Raw genomic sequence first — 15,058 nt, 5'->3', positions numbered from 1 at the left:
AATTTTCATAAAATCTAAAGTTACTATGATAGAAATACTTTTTTGACCACGTGGTAAAGGGCCACTTTTCCTGGAAGTGTAAAACTCCATACTTACTACTGATCATACAAATTCTAATTTTTTTTTTACTATGAAGTCTATTATCTTTGCGTAGTGGGAATATCCATGAATCTTAATGTTCTTCCTGAAAGTTTTCCAAATTTCTAAGAATGTACTTTTGTTAGAAAAAATAAGCAGTGCTAAAGACAAACTTTTTAGGAAATAGTTCCAATAGTGAATGATATAAAGTTGTTCAGTAAATAAATCTACAGTGAAGTAGCACTTGGGTTTAGCTATGCTTGGTATTTCTTGCCATTTTTACCTTTGTGTTTGGAAATTCCAGCAAGCTTTATATTTTCATTCCTTTCCAGAGTTATGCTACTCCCAGACAACCCATCCCCACTGTTTTCCCACTAATTTCACACCTTTTTTTCTTGAGACAAGTCCTCACTGTGTTGTCTAGGCTGGCTTGTAAACTTTTAAGCTCAACTGATCCTCCCGCCTTAGCCTCCTGAGTAGCTGGACTATGTAGACAGAGAGGCATGTACCACCAAACCCATTCTCACATAGGATCTTTTTTTTTTTGGTGCTAGGAATAGAACCCAAGACCTTGTACATACTAGGCAAGCACTCTACCACCGAGCTACACTTCCAGTCCATGTATCATCTTAAAAGTCTTTCTTTCCAGAAATTATCTTGAATGATATTTAACTTTTTACCCAGTTCCAACAATTTTCAAATAGACGAGAATGGGAAAGATACGAACACAGAGACCTTACCCTTAGTATGTATTACCTGTTTTGTTGTGATGCTTCTAGTAGGCTGGTGTCCTACTAATTTTATTAGAATATTATAATATGTACTTATAGGGAAGGATCAGAGACCATGTATTTTTAAAAATATGTTAATATGATTTTATTTTTACAAGTGTTATTTCATGTGAAACTGAAAGACTATACCAGAAAGAATCTTTTGTAATTCTGTCAGGAAATTCAGAATGCCCTTCATGGCAAATCTTAGTAATAATCAACCATTACTAGAGGTTTTCTATGTCTTACACTTCTTTAATCTCTCTAACAGTCTCTTGAGGTAGGTAAATACAGGTGTCATTCCCATTTTGCTGAAGAAAAAAATGAGAGCATGGAAAGATTTAGCCAAGGCCCCCAAGTCAGTAAGCACCACAGGTACTGGGACCCTGGTGGTCGGAATCTATCCCCTGGACAGTCTTCAGATTCTTATACTCTGAGTACCATGAATCCTTAGGCAGCAACTAGCTTTCTTTTTTTGAAATATTTTTCTTAGTTGTCAATGGATCTTTAATTTTATTTGTTTATTATATGCGGTGCTGTGGATGGAACCCACAGTCTCACGCATGCCAGGCAAACACTCTACCATTGAACCACAACTCCAGCTCTGGAACTGGTTTTCTTAAAATGAAAAATTTTTAAACTAGCAAGGATCTGAGAGGAAGCCCGTTGTTTCATACATGTGTTTTTCAAGGTTTGGAAACAGTATGTGCCGCAAGGTGACAGAACTTTGGTTCACTTCTATGATGTTGGACTATGAGCGATTATTTTACAAGACCAGAGGAGGCACTTCTCAAAGAGATGAAAGGGTTAGGGCTGTTCTTGCTATTGCATTACCAACTCATTTCAGGAAAGGATTCCCTTGAGTTTTCTATTATTTTTCATCTTATTGAAAATTGCTGTATCAAAATGTGGCTACCACCAGTAGGGAGTTAACATTTTAGAGTGGAATGGTATTTTTATACTGGCCGTATAAAAGCTTAAATAGGAACAAGTGGTTATGAGTCAGTAGAGGAAGGGGAAACAAAAGACATAGCTGCAGCATTCTAGATGTTGAGGCTAACCTGTTATTGTTTTTGTTGTATGTGCATTTACCTTTCTGTATTTTCCCAATTGCACAGACTAGACTGAATTCTCTGTTTTACCATGGTAACACTTGTCAAAAAAATTTTTTTTTTTTTTTTGCAGTGCTGGGTGGGGATTGAGCCAAGGACTTTAAGCATGCCCTATCACTGAGCTTCATCACCAGCCTCCTAGTTATTTTTTTCTAACATAAAATCTACCCTACTAGATGTTTCTCTGACAGGCCAGAGACCACATTTCTTCAGTTTTCCCCTCAGAGTGTAGCACAATGCGTGTAATGGGTACTGGGTAATCTTGGTTGAATTGAGCTGGTTTAATTTTGTCTCTGTATTTCCATGTCTCATCTTTTTCACATAAGAATTACAACTCTGAATCTTCAATATTAGGACATAAGGGAAAAAAATCATCTAGAACATAAGGAAAAAAATCATCATTTCATAAGTAAAAGAGATATAGGCCTTCTTAAAGTTGTGAATTTGAATTTAATGTATGGAAGTAATTTTCCTCACTAACCTCATGCCCCAATTTTGAGAACTTTTTTATTTTGAAGTCACAAAGTAATATGAAAAATTCCTACATGCCCTTCATCTAGATTTTCTATTACCAGTTTTACTACATTTGCTTTCTGTATTCTCTCAGTGTAAGTAGAGCACATAGAGAAAACAATTTTATATCTCTAATAATTTTAGTGTTATTTCCTAAAAATATGGACAGTATCATATAACCAATATACATACCAAAATCGGTAAATTGACATTGATTCTATACTGTTAACTCTCTACCTGTCTACAGACCTTATTGAAATTTTACTCAGTACAATCCTTTATGGAAAAGGGAGGGGGAAAAAATCCAGGATCCAGTGTAGGATCACAGGTCACACGTAGTTGTCACCTCTCTTTAGTTCCCTCATTTTTTGTCTTTCATAACCTTGACATTCATCAGAGCACAGCCTATTTGGGTTTGTATGATGTGCGCTCATGATGAGATTTAGGTTATCTTTGGCATGGGTATCACAGAGTGGGGTCGTGTCCTCCTCAGTTTATCATGTTAAGTCACATGATGGCTGTCAGTCTTGTTTCTGGTGATGTCTAACTTCGATCACTTGGTTGAGGTAGTAACTGCCAGGGTTTTTTGTTTCATTTTTTAATTCAGTACTGTGGATTGAATCCAGGGCCTTGCACTTGGTAGGCAAGCACTCTACCACTAACATCCCTAGGCCCTGTTTTTAAAATTTTTTGTTTATTGAGACAGGACTTTACTAAGTTGCCTAGGCCGGCCTTAAACTTGAAATCCTCCTACCTCAGCCTCCTAAATAGCTGGGATTACAGGCATGTACCACGATGCCAGCCACTTTTCTTTATTATAAAGCCTTCCCGTTTTCCCCCACCAAATTATAAGTAATAAGTATTTTGTAGGAAGATCCTTTAAGACTTTGAAAATGTCTTGATTTCTCAATTTTCACCTAGCAATTAAGCATCCTTGATGAATCTTTTAATTTTTTGGTATCAAGGATTGAACCCAGGGGCATTTAACCACTGAGCCACGTCCCCAACCCTTTTTTGTATTTTACTTAGAGACAGGGTCTCACTGAGTTGCTGAAGGCCTCGCTAAATTCCGAGGCTGACTTTGAACTTGCTATCCTCCTGCCTCAGCCTCTGGAGCTGATGGAATTACAGGTTATAGGCATGTGCCAGAAATAATTGTCACTTATGTCATCGGTAGGTTGTCCATTTTCTTATTATTAACTGTCAAATTAACTATTGTTAATAAAGTACCTCTCAAGCTTGCAAATGTGTCCTATCAAAATTGAGACAGAATTATCGACATACCTTTTTTACATTTTGCCCATCATTTGACTAACTCATTGTCAAATTACAAGTTAATAACTTGATCTTTGTAACAATTTGATTTTGTCTTATTATTAAGATAAGGCTTATTCAAGTAGTATGACTTCTTGATTAAGAGTGGGTACTCCAGTGCCAGGTTGACTACAGGTTCAAAGTACAGCTGGACTACTTACTGTCGCAGAACCTGCCTCACTTTCCTCATCTGTAAAGTGGGGAAAATAATACCTATTTTTATTAGAGTTGACACAAGAATTAAATGTATTAATATGTAAAGTTGTTGGATGCTCAGCAAATATTTGTTGCATTAAGAAAACAATCTTTTCATTACATATTTAATTTGAAATGCTAATATTGATAATTATTATGAATCAGCCCCTTATTTAAAGTGTGTCTTAGTTGTGCTTTGGAAGTTGTTACTCAAAGGTTCATCATCTTTATTTTGGCTCATAAAATGGCAGTGGTGTAACAGCTCAAGTAAATGCAGTTTGGTCTCTGGGTAGAGCATGACGCAAGAAATGGATAATGTGATGGAAGCTTTAATGCTTTGATGATACTCATTATTGTTTTCTTATTTTAACTAACTTAAATTTCTATGTTTTTTATAATATTTATTTTTCAGGTACCAACCAAAGAGCAGATTTGTACATGGAAGGAAAAGACCAGCTCGGGGGTTGGTTCCAATCTTCCTTATTAACAAGTGTGGCAGCAAGGAAAAAAGTGCCTTTCAAGTAAGTGTTTGTGCCTGATCTAAACAGTCAGCATGATTTGCCTTTATTGAGTGCCTGCCAGGTTGAAGCACTATCCCGGGTAGTAGATAGATAATGTGTGAAAACTGTATTTACATATGTTTATAAAATGTGTGTATGAATAAAGTGCGACAGTCTCCTGTCACATTAAAAAAATAAGAATTTAAAATAAGAAAAAAAAAAGAGAGAAAAGAGGCTTCAATAAAAAGGTGTTTTGTCACTCTGGCTACATCCTAGAAGAGAATATCAGCATTACTGGAGGAGCTGTGAAGACTTTGTGCAGGTAGATTTTACACTGTGGTAAGACTCCACCCGGGTGCTGGGAAGGATATGCCAGGAGACAGCCTGAGTTCAAGTGTCCTTCCATTTATGACACCAACATTGACTAACCAATTGAAACTTTACCCAGGGAACGTTATTAAATCAGGGATTTTTATTTAGTACAGATACTTGCTTTTCCTCATTCAAATCTGTGGGCAGAAGTTGAATCAGAAATTTTCTTAAGCATCTTGAGATTTTTGCTATCTTACAATGAGAACCCATCCCAGAACAATTTACATGTATTTGTTTCTTATGTAACATGCTTTTAAAAACAACAGAAGAGTGGATACTGGTTTTCTCAAGTAGTCTTTTTGAAAGTCATTTTGAGGTGATAATCTGTTTTTGTTTTGTTTTTAAATCTGCTCTTTTAAGCCATGCTTTTTCTTGGTTTATTTCAGTGATCAAACTCAGTGCGTATCAGAAGTCAGGAAAAATTTATTTAATGAACAAAAACATTAAAAAGTTTTTCTGTGTTTAGTTAAAGAGCTTACTTTTAAGAGTCATGATGCATAAATTGCAAAGCATTAGGCTATTGAGAAAAACTATTATCCACTATTTTTATGCTAAACTAAAATGCTCAATTAAACCGATTTGTCTCCTTAGGTCAGTGGTTGTTCATGGATTTACCCTTGGAGAAAAGGGAGAAAAGATGTCCAAGTCTCTTGGGAATGTTATTGATCCTGATGTTGTCATCAATGGAGGACAAGTAAGTGTTTCCTTAAAATATATTTTATTTTTGTTTTAAGGCTCTTAAATTATTGGTCCAAGTCCTTAAGAGTGGGCACTCCAGGGTCAGGTTGTTTTTAAATTTCAATGTAAAAAACAAACAACAACAACAACAAAAAACTTTTAAATATGGTCACTTCAGTATAAAAAGAAAATTTTAAAAGAAATAACAAAAACCCAGGATGTGATGGGTATGTTGGTACACACCTGTAGCCTGCAGTCCTGTCACTGAAGGAGCAGTTGGAGGAGTACTCGAGTCCAGGAATTTGAGGCCATCTGCAACATTACAACTCTCCATCTCTTAAAAAAAAATAGATGATGTTTGACCATGTTGTAAATCTAAAATTTTAAGTAATACATGATTTTAATGAAAAAAGAAAGAGCTGGAACTATGTTCCTTTTGACACATTTCAGGTCTGAATCTCCAGTGTTAGGTCCTGAGTAATATTATTCCTTTTATCACTTGAGCTTATAGTATATGTAACCTGTTATTTTATAATTAAGTGGAAATCAGAAGGACAAAAAGATCACAACTTCTCAACTCACATTACATTTATTCTTAGAAGTTATATACCTTAACTTTACAGCAAGGATGTATGTTAGGTCTGGGGTTGCTGATAATTTGGGGATTTTTTTAGAGCTGCTTTCTTAATAGAAAACTCTTACCTGTTGTCTTACTCCTGTGGCTTTTTACTGCCATCCCTACATTCATTGCTTTATGTACAGAGTTCCTAGGGAATAGTAAAAGGGAAAGCACCCCTTCCTTTTTCCTTCCCCATCAAGGACCACCCCACTGCCCACACTGCTTTGTGCCAACTATTGTAGATGATTGGGAGTACCCTAGGTATTCCCAGCTATGCATTGAACAAGACCACAGAGTACTATCTCCTCTTTTCTATTTTTAATTATTTATTGAGTACTTGATTGGTACAGGGGATTGAACCTAGGTGTGCTCTACCACTCTCCAGCTCTTTTTTTAAAAATTATTATTATTTTGAGATAGAGCCTCACCAGATTGTTTAGGCTGGTCTTGAGTTTGTGATCCTCCTGCCTCAGCCTCCCAGGCTACTAAGGTTACAGTAACCACTATGGCTGGCTTTGTTGTTTTTAGATGTAGTCTGATTGGAAATTGTTAACTTGTATTTCATTTCAGTGTGGTATACTTTATACTTATATTGTGCTCAAACATGGTTCTGAATAAGAGTTTTATGTAAAGCATTTATTCAGCTAATAGGAATTGAAAGCCATTCTCATTGTATCTTTTCTCAATGAAAAGGATCAAAGCAAAGAGCCTCCCTATGGTGCTGATGTTCTTCGATGGTGGGTGGCTGAGTCCAATGTCTTCACTGAAGTGACAATTGGTCCATCTGCTCTCAATGCTGCTAGAGATGATATTAACAAGGTTAGAGCCGTTATTCTTCCTATTTCTGAATGAAAACTTAACTAAATCATTGTAAAGAATGAGGCACTTTTTTTTGACATTGCAGAACTGAATGAAAATGGTTCACATGTTCCACGCATTTTAAAATATCCTGTGTTAATTTATTTAAAAACAATAATAGTAATGTTAAAAATTTTACATATAAGGTCTTTTTATACTTTGTTAATTTACTATGTGAAAAAGCATAATCTGATATAAATTTTATTTTGTATACTGTTCATATATTTAATTACTTTTCACATTTATTTTATTTATCTTCATCTTTACCTGTGAATTAGGTGAAAAAACATGTGCTCACCTTTACATGTGAATAAACTATGGCATTAAAAGTTGATTTTCTCTAAAGATGTAAAAATAAAAATTTAGTCATTAGGCATAAAATCCTATGATTGTTTCTGTAACTGGGCTATTGGATTGAGATTTTGTACATTCATAGCCTTTTTTAGGAATGATATAATTTTTAAAAATTTTCCCTTAAAGGAAGTGTCAAAGTTGTATGCAAATTATAGATTTATAAAATGATTTTTTGGTGAAAATGAAGGGTTCATATTTTTTTTTTTTTTAACTGTGTACATTTTCTCATTATGAATAGCTTAGGAATACACTTCGCTTTCTTTTGGGAAACGTGGCTGGCTTCAACCCCAAAACGGATTCTGTCCCTGTCAACCAAATGTATGTCATAGACCAGTATATGCTGCATTTACTGCAGGATTTAGCAAGCAAGGTATGTATTAATTAATACAATTTTTGGGAAATGGAAATTTTAGCACTATTGTGTGTTAAAAAATTGTTTTCATTTAAGTGGAAGAAACCTTGCTAGAAATAGTAACGAGAGCCTCTTGAGAAAAGCTATACTTGCTGAATCCTGTACATTCCTAGGTGCCTGTAGATATGAGGTATTCTAATATCTTTTCCTGGAGTCTTAAAAGACTTCAGAGTACCTGGGGGAAACAGTAGGCAGGTCCAGGCTTCCCTGTAGACCAGACTTCTCTCAAGAGGAAAAGATCAGCTCTGTTTCTCCAACAAGAAGGAAGAGAGTTATATTTTATCTGGAGGTAGGCACCTCATCGTACTGGACAGAAATAACTGAGGTGACATTTGCTCATTTACACTAAGACATTTGCTCATTTACACACAAGCACACACATACACAAATAATTTATTTTCTTAAAATTGGAATTTATATGCTTCAATGTGCCCCAAGTCAGAGGCACACACACCAGCTTTTTTGCTCAAACCAAAAATAATTGAAACATAAATGAGGGAACATTAACTAACTATGGTGCTGATGTTCTTCTATTTTATGCTATTTTTAAAAAATGGCATGATTTTATCACTTAAAACTTGAGGGCTAGCTGAGCACCAAGGCGCATGCCTGTAATCCCAGCCACTCAGGAGACTTGAGACAGGAGGATTACAAGTTCAAACCAGTCTCAGCAATGGTGAGGTGCTACGTAATTTAGTGATATCCTGTCTCTAAATAAAATGCAAAATAGGGCTGGAAATGTGGCTCAGTGATTGAGTGCCCCTGAATTCAATCCTCAGTACAAATAAACAAAAACCAAAAAAACTTGAGGGCTGATAGGGTGCTTGCCTAACAGGTTGCTAGGTTTGATCCCCTGCACCACAAAAAATAAATAAATAAAGGAAAACCTTGATCCTGGTGGGGTTTGTTTTGTTTTGTTTTTAGTACTAAAGAATGAACCCAGGGGCACTTAACCACTGAGCCACATCCCCAGTTCTTTTTTGTATTTTATTTAGAGACAGGGTCTCACTGAGTTGCTTAGGGCCTCATTAGGTTACTGAGGCTGGATTTGAACTTGGGATCCTCCTACCTCAGCTTTCCCAGCTGCTGGGATTACAGGTGTGTGCCACTGTGCCTGGCCTGATCCTGTTCTTGAGATGTATTATTTTGTAGTTTCCAGAGTAGAACAGTGGGTATTTTCTAAGTGTTATCAAATTTGTTGTCCAAAAAGGATGTTTGAAAGATTATCAGGAGTTCTTGCTTTATTGTCTGTTTTTTGTCTACCTTTTAGACATATTTTTGAAGGAACGTATTTTGCTTATAATGACTTCCATTTTCACTTGTTACCCCAGCTTCTGAATTTATTTTGACTTTGTCCTCTAGATTAACGACTCATACAAACAATATGATTTTGGAAAAGTTGTTCGACTATTAAAAGCATTTTATACTAGAGAACTCTCCAACTTTTATTTCAGCATAATCAAGGATAGGTATGTATGACACAATATGAAAACATTCAAACAGAGGTTTCTTGAGTGCCTGTTCTGTGCTTGGCAAATGTTGGAATACAGTGATGATTGAGATGGGCAACATTGTGCAGTTATGGGGATTGGGTTCTAGAGTTAAGCCTGATTATCAGTTTGTGCCTTGCCACTTACACACTTTATGATTTGGGGAAGCCTGTAGGATGATCTCAATTCATCTATAAAAAGGGGATGGTATTTTCTTACCTCCTAATGTGGTTATAAGGATGAAATATGGGTAATGTGGTTAGTGCTGTGATTGATAAAGTAGATGTTCATTAAGTGATTGGTGCTTACGTGAGTTAGTGCTTGTTCTCAGACTTGCAAATCATGAGTATGGAGAGAGAGAAATATAGGAGCAATTATATACTAACATTGTACAATGTCAGTGGCACTCTTTCGAGGAGGGCTTGATGCTAAGCTTTCATTTATGGATCTGATGTGCAAGTGGAGGCGTTATCTTTAGTATCTAGTCCAGTATGAGGTACCAGTCCCAATCAGCACCTCAGCACTTTCTACAAAGGGAAAGTAACTCATACATTGCAGGGGGTAAGGAGTAACATTTTAAATACCAATAGCTAACTGACTGTCTTTTAACACAATAGTTTAGATTCTAGCTGTCTTCTACCTGAAAACCAGAATTGAACAGAGCATGGGTGATTTTGTTAAGTTGGATACATCTGGAAAGTGAAAAGTGGAATAGATAACAAGTTATCAAAAATTATATGAAAACAGTCTTTGATTATAAGATGACTAGATCCACAAGATCAGCTACTGTAGGAATAAACTCAACCTGAGGCAGGTAGATCCTGTCTTGGTGATCATAATGTATAAATTGGTGTCAGTTGCCAAGTAAGTTATTCTCCTTCAGGCTTTATTGTGAAAATGAAAACGATCCCAAACGACGCTCTTGTCAGACTGTATTAGATGAAATTCTGGATGTGATGGTTCGTTCTTTTGCTCCTATTCTTCCTCACTTGGCTGAAGAGGTCTTCCAGCACATACCATACCTTAAAGGTAAGCAGCTCTTAATTTGCTCACCAAATGAGAAAGTGAGGGTGCAACTTCTGATTTTATCTCCTCCCTATAAGGGCCCTCACTCACTCTTCTATAGTGATACTTTGTCTTGGTCATGTAGTAGTTTCTGCACCTGTTTCCAGAGGAGTAGGATGATTTCAGAATGGCCTTTGAGAAATCATTCTTTCTTAAGTATGTTCATAAATGTTCCATAATATATGTTAAGTTTTATTAAAATGCAATGCCTTTTAGTGAATACTTTTATGATAGTTCTTTTCTTCTGAATGTAGTAAGCTTAATTAAGAGAGCAATTACAGGCAACAGTTGACCACTCCAACAATGAGATGATAAGAGAGGAAATACAGGTAGCAAAAGATTATTTCAAGAAAGAGTTAGAGACTCTCAGGGGAAAAAAAAAAAAAAAAAACAGAAAGTGAAATGAAGGAAATAATAAACCAAATAAAAAATTCAGTAGAAAGCATCACCAACAGACTAGATCACTTGAAGACAGAATCTCAGGCAATTAAGACAAAATATATAATGTTGAAAATGAAGTTGGTCACACAGTGAAGATGGTGAGAACCCATTAACAGAACCGCCAAGAATAATGGGATAACATGAAAAGACCAAATCTAAGAATTATTGGGATAGAGGAAGGCACAGAGATACAAGCCAATGACATAATATCAGAAAATTTCTCAAACATGAAGAATGAATTGGAAAATCAAATACAGAGGCTTACAGGACACCAAATGTTTAAAGTTACAACAGATTCTCATGAAGTAGCATACAGAATAAGGATAGAATTTTAAAAGCTGTAAGAGAAAAGTTTCAGATTATGTATAGGAGGAAACCAATTCAGATGTCAGCAGATTTCTCAACCCAGACCATCAAAGCTGGGAGATCCTGGAACAATATATACCAAGCCCTGAAATAAAATGGATGCCAACCAAGAATTTTATATCCAGCAAAATTAAGCTTATGATTAGATGATGAAATAAAAACCTTCCATGGTAAACATAAATTAAAAGAATTTACAATGAGAAAGCCTACACTACAGAATATTCTTGACAAAGTAGTCTATGAGGAGGAAATGAAAAACAGCATTGAAAATCAGCAAAGGGAAGAACTATACTCAAGGAAAAACCTATCAAAGAAAAAAACAAGTCTAGTTGAAAACCAAAAATAAACAAAAATGACTGGGAATACAAACCATGCCCAATAATAACCCTGAATGTTATTGGCCTAAACTCATCAATTAAAAGACATGGAGGGGCAGATTGGATTAAAAAATATCCAACAATATACTGCCTTCAAGAGACTCATCTCATAGGAAAAGATATCCACAGACTGAAAGTGAAAGGATGGGAAAGAACATATCACTCACATGGGCCACATAAACAAGCAGGGTTTCCATCCTCATATCAGATAAAGTAGAATTCAAGCCAGAGTTAGTCAGAAGAGATAAAGAAGGACATTTCATACTGCTTAAGGGAAAAGAAACATACAACAAGACATAACAATCATAAATACCTATGCCCCAAACAATGGAGCATCTAAGTATATCAAACAAACCCTTCTTAATTTCAAGAAAATTAGAAACTGTTTTGAGAGGGAAAAGCCATTCATAATCTTATAGTCATAGATGAGCTATTAATATTGGGATTTTTCTCTTATTTTTTCTAAGCATCCTTTTTTTTTTTTGAGATCTTCCTATATAGTTTATTTTTTGTTTAAATGTAACATATTTCCCATTGCTGATACGAATGTTTTGCAAATAGGTTTGCTCCATATTTTATTATATATTTACCGTAAATAACAATTCTTATTTCCCACTAATTGGTAAATATTTAATGGTTAGGGCTTTATGAACACTTTAGGATATATATATATATGTCAGTTTACCATCCCTCTTTCTTTTTTTTAAAGAACCCAGGAGTGTTTTTCGCACAGGATGGATTAGCACAAGCTCTATCTGGAAGAAGCCTGGGCTGGTAGAGGCAGTGGAGAGCGCCTGTGCAATGAGAGATTCATTTCTTGGAAGCATCCCTGGCAAAAATGCTGCCGAGTATGAGGTTATCATTGTGATAGAGCCAGGCCTGCTTTTTGAAATAATAGAGGTATACAACAGTTTGAAATGTTCTTAATATTGTACATCTTCACCTGCAGTTTGTTTTAAAAGTCTAAGCAAAGTTTTTTGCTAATTTAGATGTTATGATTTTAGTCTTCTAATCCTGATCTTATCACTGATTCTGTTTTCTGCATCTGTGTCCTTTCCTTTATCATCTAAAATTATATACTCTGCACCTGTTACATGTGCATATCACTTTACAGGGACAGGGAAGGTCTTTTAAAGTTATTTGAAATGAAAACCCTAAGGGCTGATATATAAATCTGTGACCGTAGTGTTAGAATACATAAAAAATTGGGAATTTTGTTATAAGGGCCTGTTTTTCTGAGTTTTGTCCATCTGGACTAGATTCAAAACAAATCCAAACATGAGTTTCCAATGGAACATTTGTTTCAGCACATTATCATGTATATCTCAAAGTATTATTTCTATTTTTATTTCCAGAAGGGCCTTGGGATTTGTAGGAGTTGATTGTCCTGATTAGCAATATATTAAGTCTAACACATTGACTTGAGATTTTTCTGTAGTCTAAATGCTTGAAAATTGGTTATGAATATATATATATATTTTATAAGATTTTATTGGTAGTAGTTTTCCAAAAAAAGAAGAAGAAAATCTCTTTGGTTGGTAAGCTTAATTTAAAAATATAAATGTAATTCAAGTGATTAAGAATTTAGCCTTAAAATAGCTAGTAGGATATGAAATTGTTGGTAACAAAGAATAAGGATAAGATGTTCATGTGTTTAAAAGTTCGTTAAGTCCTGACTGCTTCATTGTACACAAAAGGAAATTAAGAATCTAGTCAAGTTTGCACAGCCTAGCTCTGGGCTTTTTCCCCCTATATACTGTTTCCTTTGACTTCAGTTCTTGCAATAAGTTGAAAAGAATAAAATTTGTTTGGGATCATTTATACTTGGAAAAAAAAATGCTTTGGGATTTTCAAAAACATAAATTGTTTTAGGAATCACACCAAGTAGTTATCAAATGGCATGCTGTTTTTTTCAGTTACTAACTTGATGAACTTGTTAAAACCAAATTTTGAGTTTCCTGTTTTCTTATCAACATTTTTAAAGGAATATTTATATTAGCTCACAAATTCATTTTGAAGATCAAAGTTACAGTGAAAAATGTAAAAATGTTGATTAGACAGCCAAATTCAGTGTACTTCTATGTTATCCAGATTGCCATCATTAGTCTATATTGCTAAAAGCGCTTTTGTGTAGATACTAACTGAACCCCTCTTCCAATATAAGAAACAGGATACAGGCAAAACATCATGGTCTTTAAGGCTCACAAAACCTGGGCTTGAGCTGTATACCACATAATGATTGAGAAACTTGGGCAAATTAACCTCCTTTGCCCATTTCCTCATTTATGAAATGGGGCTAGTAAACACCATATAGGTTTACACACACACACACATATACATATATAGCTGCTAGTGAACCTTTATTTATTTATATGCAGTGCTAAGAATTGAACCCAGTGCCTCACACATGCTAGGCAGTTACTCTACCACTGAGCCACAATCCCAGCCCCACCACGTTTTTGTTGTTGTTGTTTTTCTGTGTGTGAGACACTGAGATTCTTGGAAAATGAAGCAAAAGCACAATGTTCTCAATACTGTTGATAAAAATTTCAATTAAATCCTTTCATGCCAGTAAGAAGTGATGTATTTAATAGTATTAGCTCAGGGTGTAATGGTATCAAGGTATGCCTCTCTGTCCCCAAGAACTTATGGCATCTGTTTTTATAACCTCAGTTCATGCTAAAAATTTAGCAGTAACTTTCACATGCTTACTTCCAGATGCTGCAAGCTGAGGAGACCTCCAGTACCTCTCAGTTGAATGAGCTAATGATGGCTTCCCAGTCAACTTTACTGGCTCAGGAACCACGAGAGAGAACTGCAGATGTAATTGAACTTAAAGGGACATTCCTAATCAATTTAGAAGGTAAGGAGGTGAGAGTAGCAAGTGGCATCTTGAGAAATGACTAATTATAAATTATAGGTCATCTTCAACTCTACAGTGGACTAGACTTTTCTAAAAGCAGATATATGCCTGGAATACATTTCTCTGGAAATGATATAAACATTTGCCACATACCTAAGCCAACACTCAAATATTCTACCTGATCTTGAGAACTGAAGGCTAGGGATAGAAGAGATTTACTTCTCTTTTAACTTTTATTGTGCAGTTACTCTAACTTGCTTCCATTTCCCTTTTATGTCCCTGCCCTTTAATACATAGTACCATACTACTGCTCACCCTTCCCCAGTGTTGATTCAAATTTCCTCTTCTATGTGCCCCAAATTAATATTTAGCAATTCTTAAGATGGGGTTTTGCTAAATTGCCCAGACTGGCCTTCAACTTTTAATCCTCCTGCCTCAGCCTTCTGAGTAGCTGGAATTATAGGCCTGTGCCATTGCTGTTTAGCCATTTTTGTGTGTGTGTGGTGCTGGGCTTGAACCCGTGGACTTGTGCATGTGAGGCAAGCACTCTACCAACTGAGCTATACCCCCAGCCCTTAGCCATTCTTAATAAGGTTTAAAGTTTAATTAAAATCATTCTTACACAAGCATCTCAAGCATTTTGTAGATATTTGTTTCATAGGCACTTTTGTGTCAACCTGG

At 35.6% G+C, this 15,058-nt stretch overlaps 1 protein-coding gene across 1 annotated transcript in view; it reads left to right on the top strand.

Moving 5' to 3' along the window:
- Iars2 (isoleucyl-tRNA synthetase 2, mitochondrial) overlaps nt 1–15,058 on the top strand; it is a 63,219-nt gene that overhangs the window by 46,996 nt on the left and 1,165 nt on the right. The window contains exons 15-22 of the mRNA XM_076872761.1: nt 4,395–4,503; nt 5,446–5,548; nt 6,845–6,970; nt 7,602–7,733; nt 9,138–9,244; nt 10,149–10,294; nt 12,224–12,414; nt 14,233–14,377. Of these exons, the coding sequence (XP_076728876.1) occupies nt 4,395–4,503; nt 5,446–5,548; nt 6,845–6,970; nt 7,602–7,733; nt 9,138–9,244; nt 10,149–10,294; nt 12,224–12,414; nt 14,233–14,377 (1,059 nt within the window). The remainder of the gene's footprint in view (nt 1–4,394; nt 4,504–5,445; nt 5,549–6,844; nt 6,971–7,601; nt 7,734–9,137; nt 9,245–10,148; nt 10,295–12,223; nt 12,415–14,232; nt 14,378–15,058) is intronic.

The sequence above is a fragment of the Callospermophilus lateralis genome, chromosome 13, assembly GCF_048772815.1.
Source record: "Callospermophilus lateralis isolate mCalLat2 chromosome 13, mCalLat2.hap1, whole genome shotgun sequence".
NCBI lineage: Eukaryota > Metazoa > Chordata > Mammalia > Rodentia > Sciuridae > Callospermophilus > Callospermophilus lateralis.
This window is presented reverse-complemented; position numbering and strand designations above follow the sequence as displayed.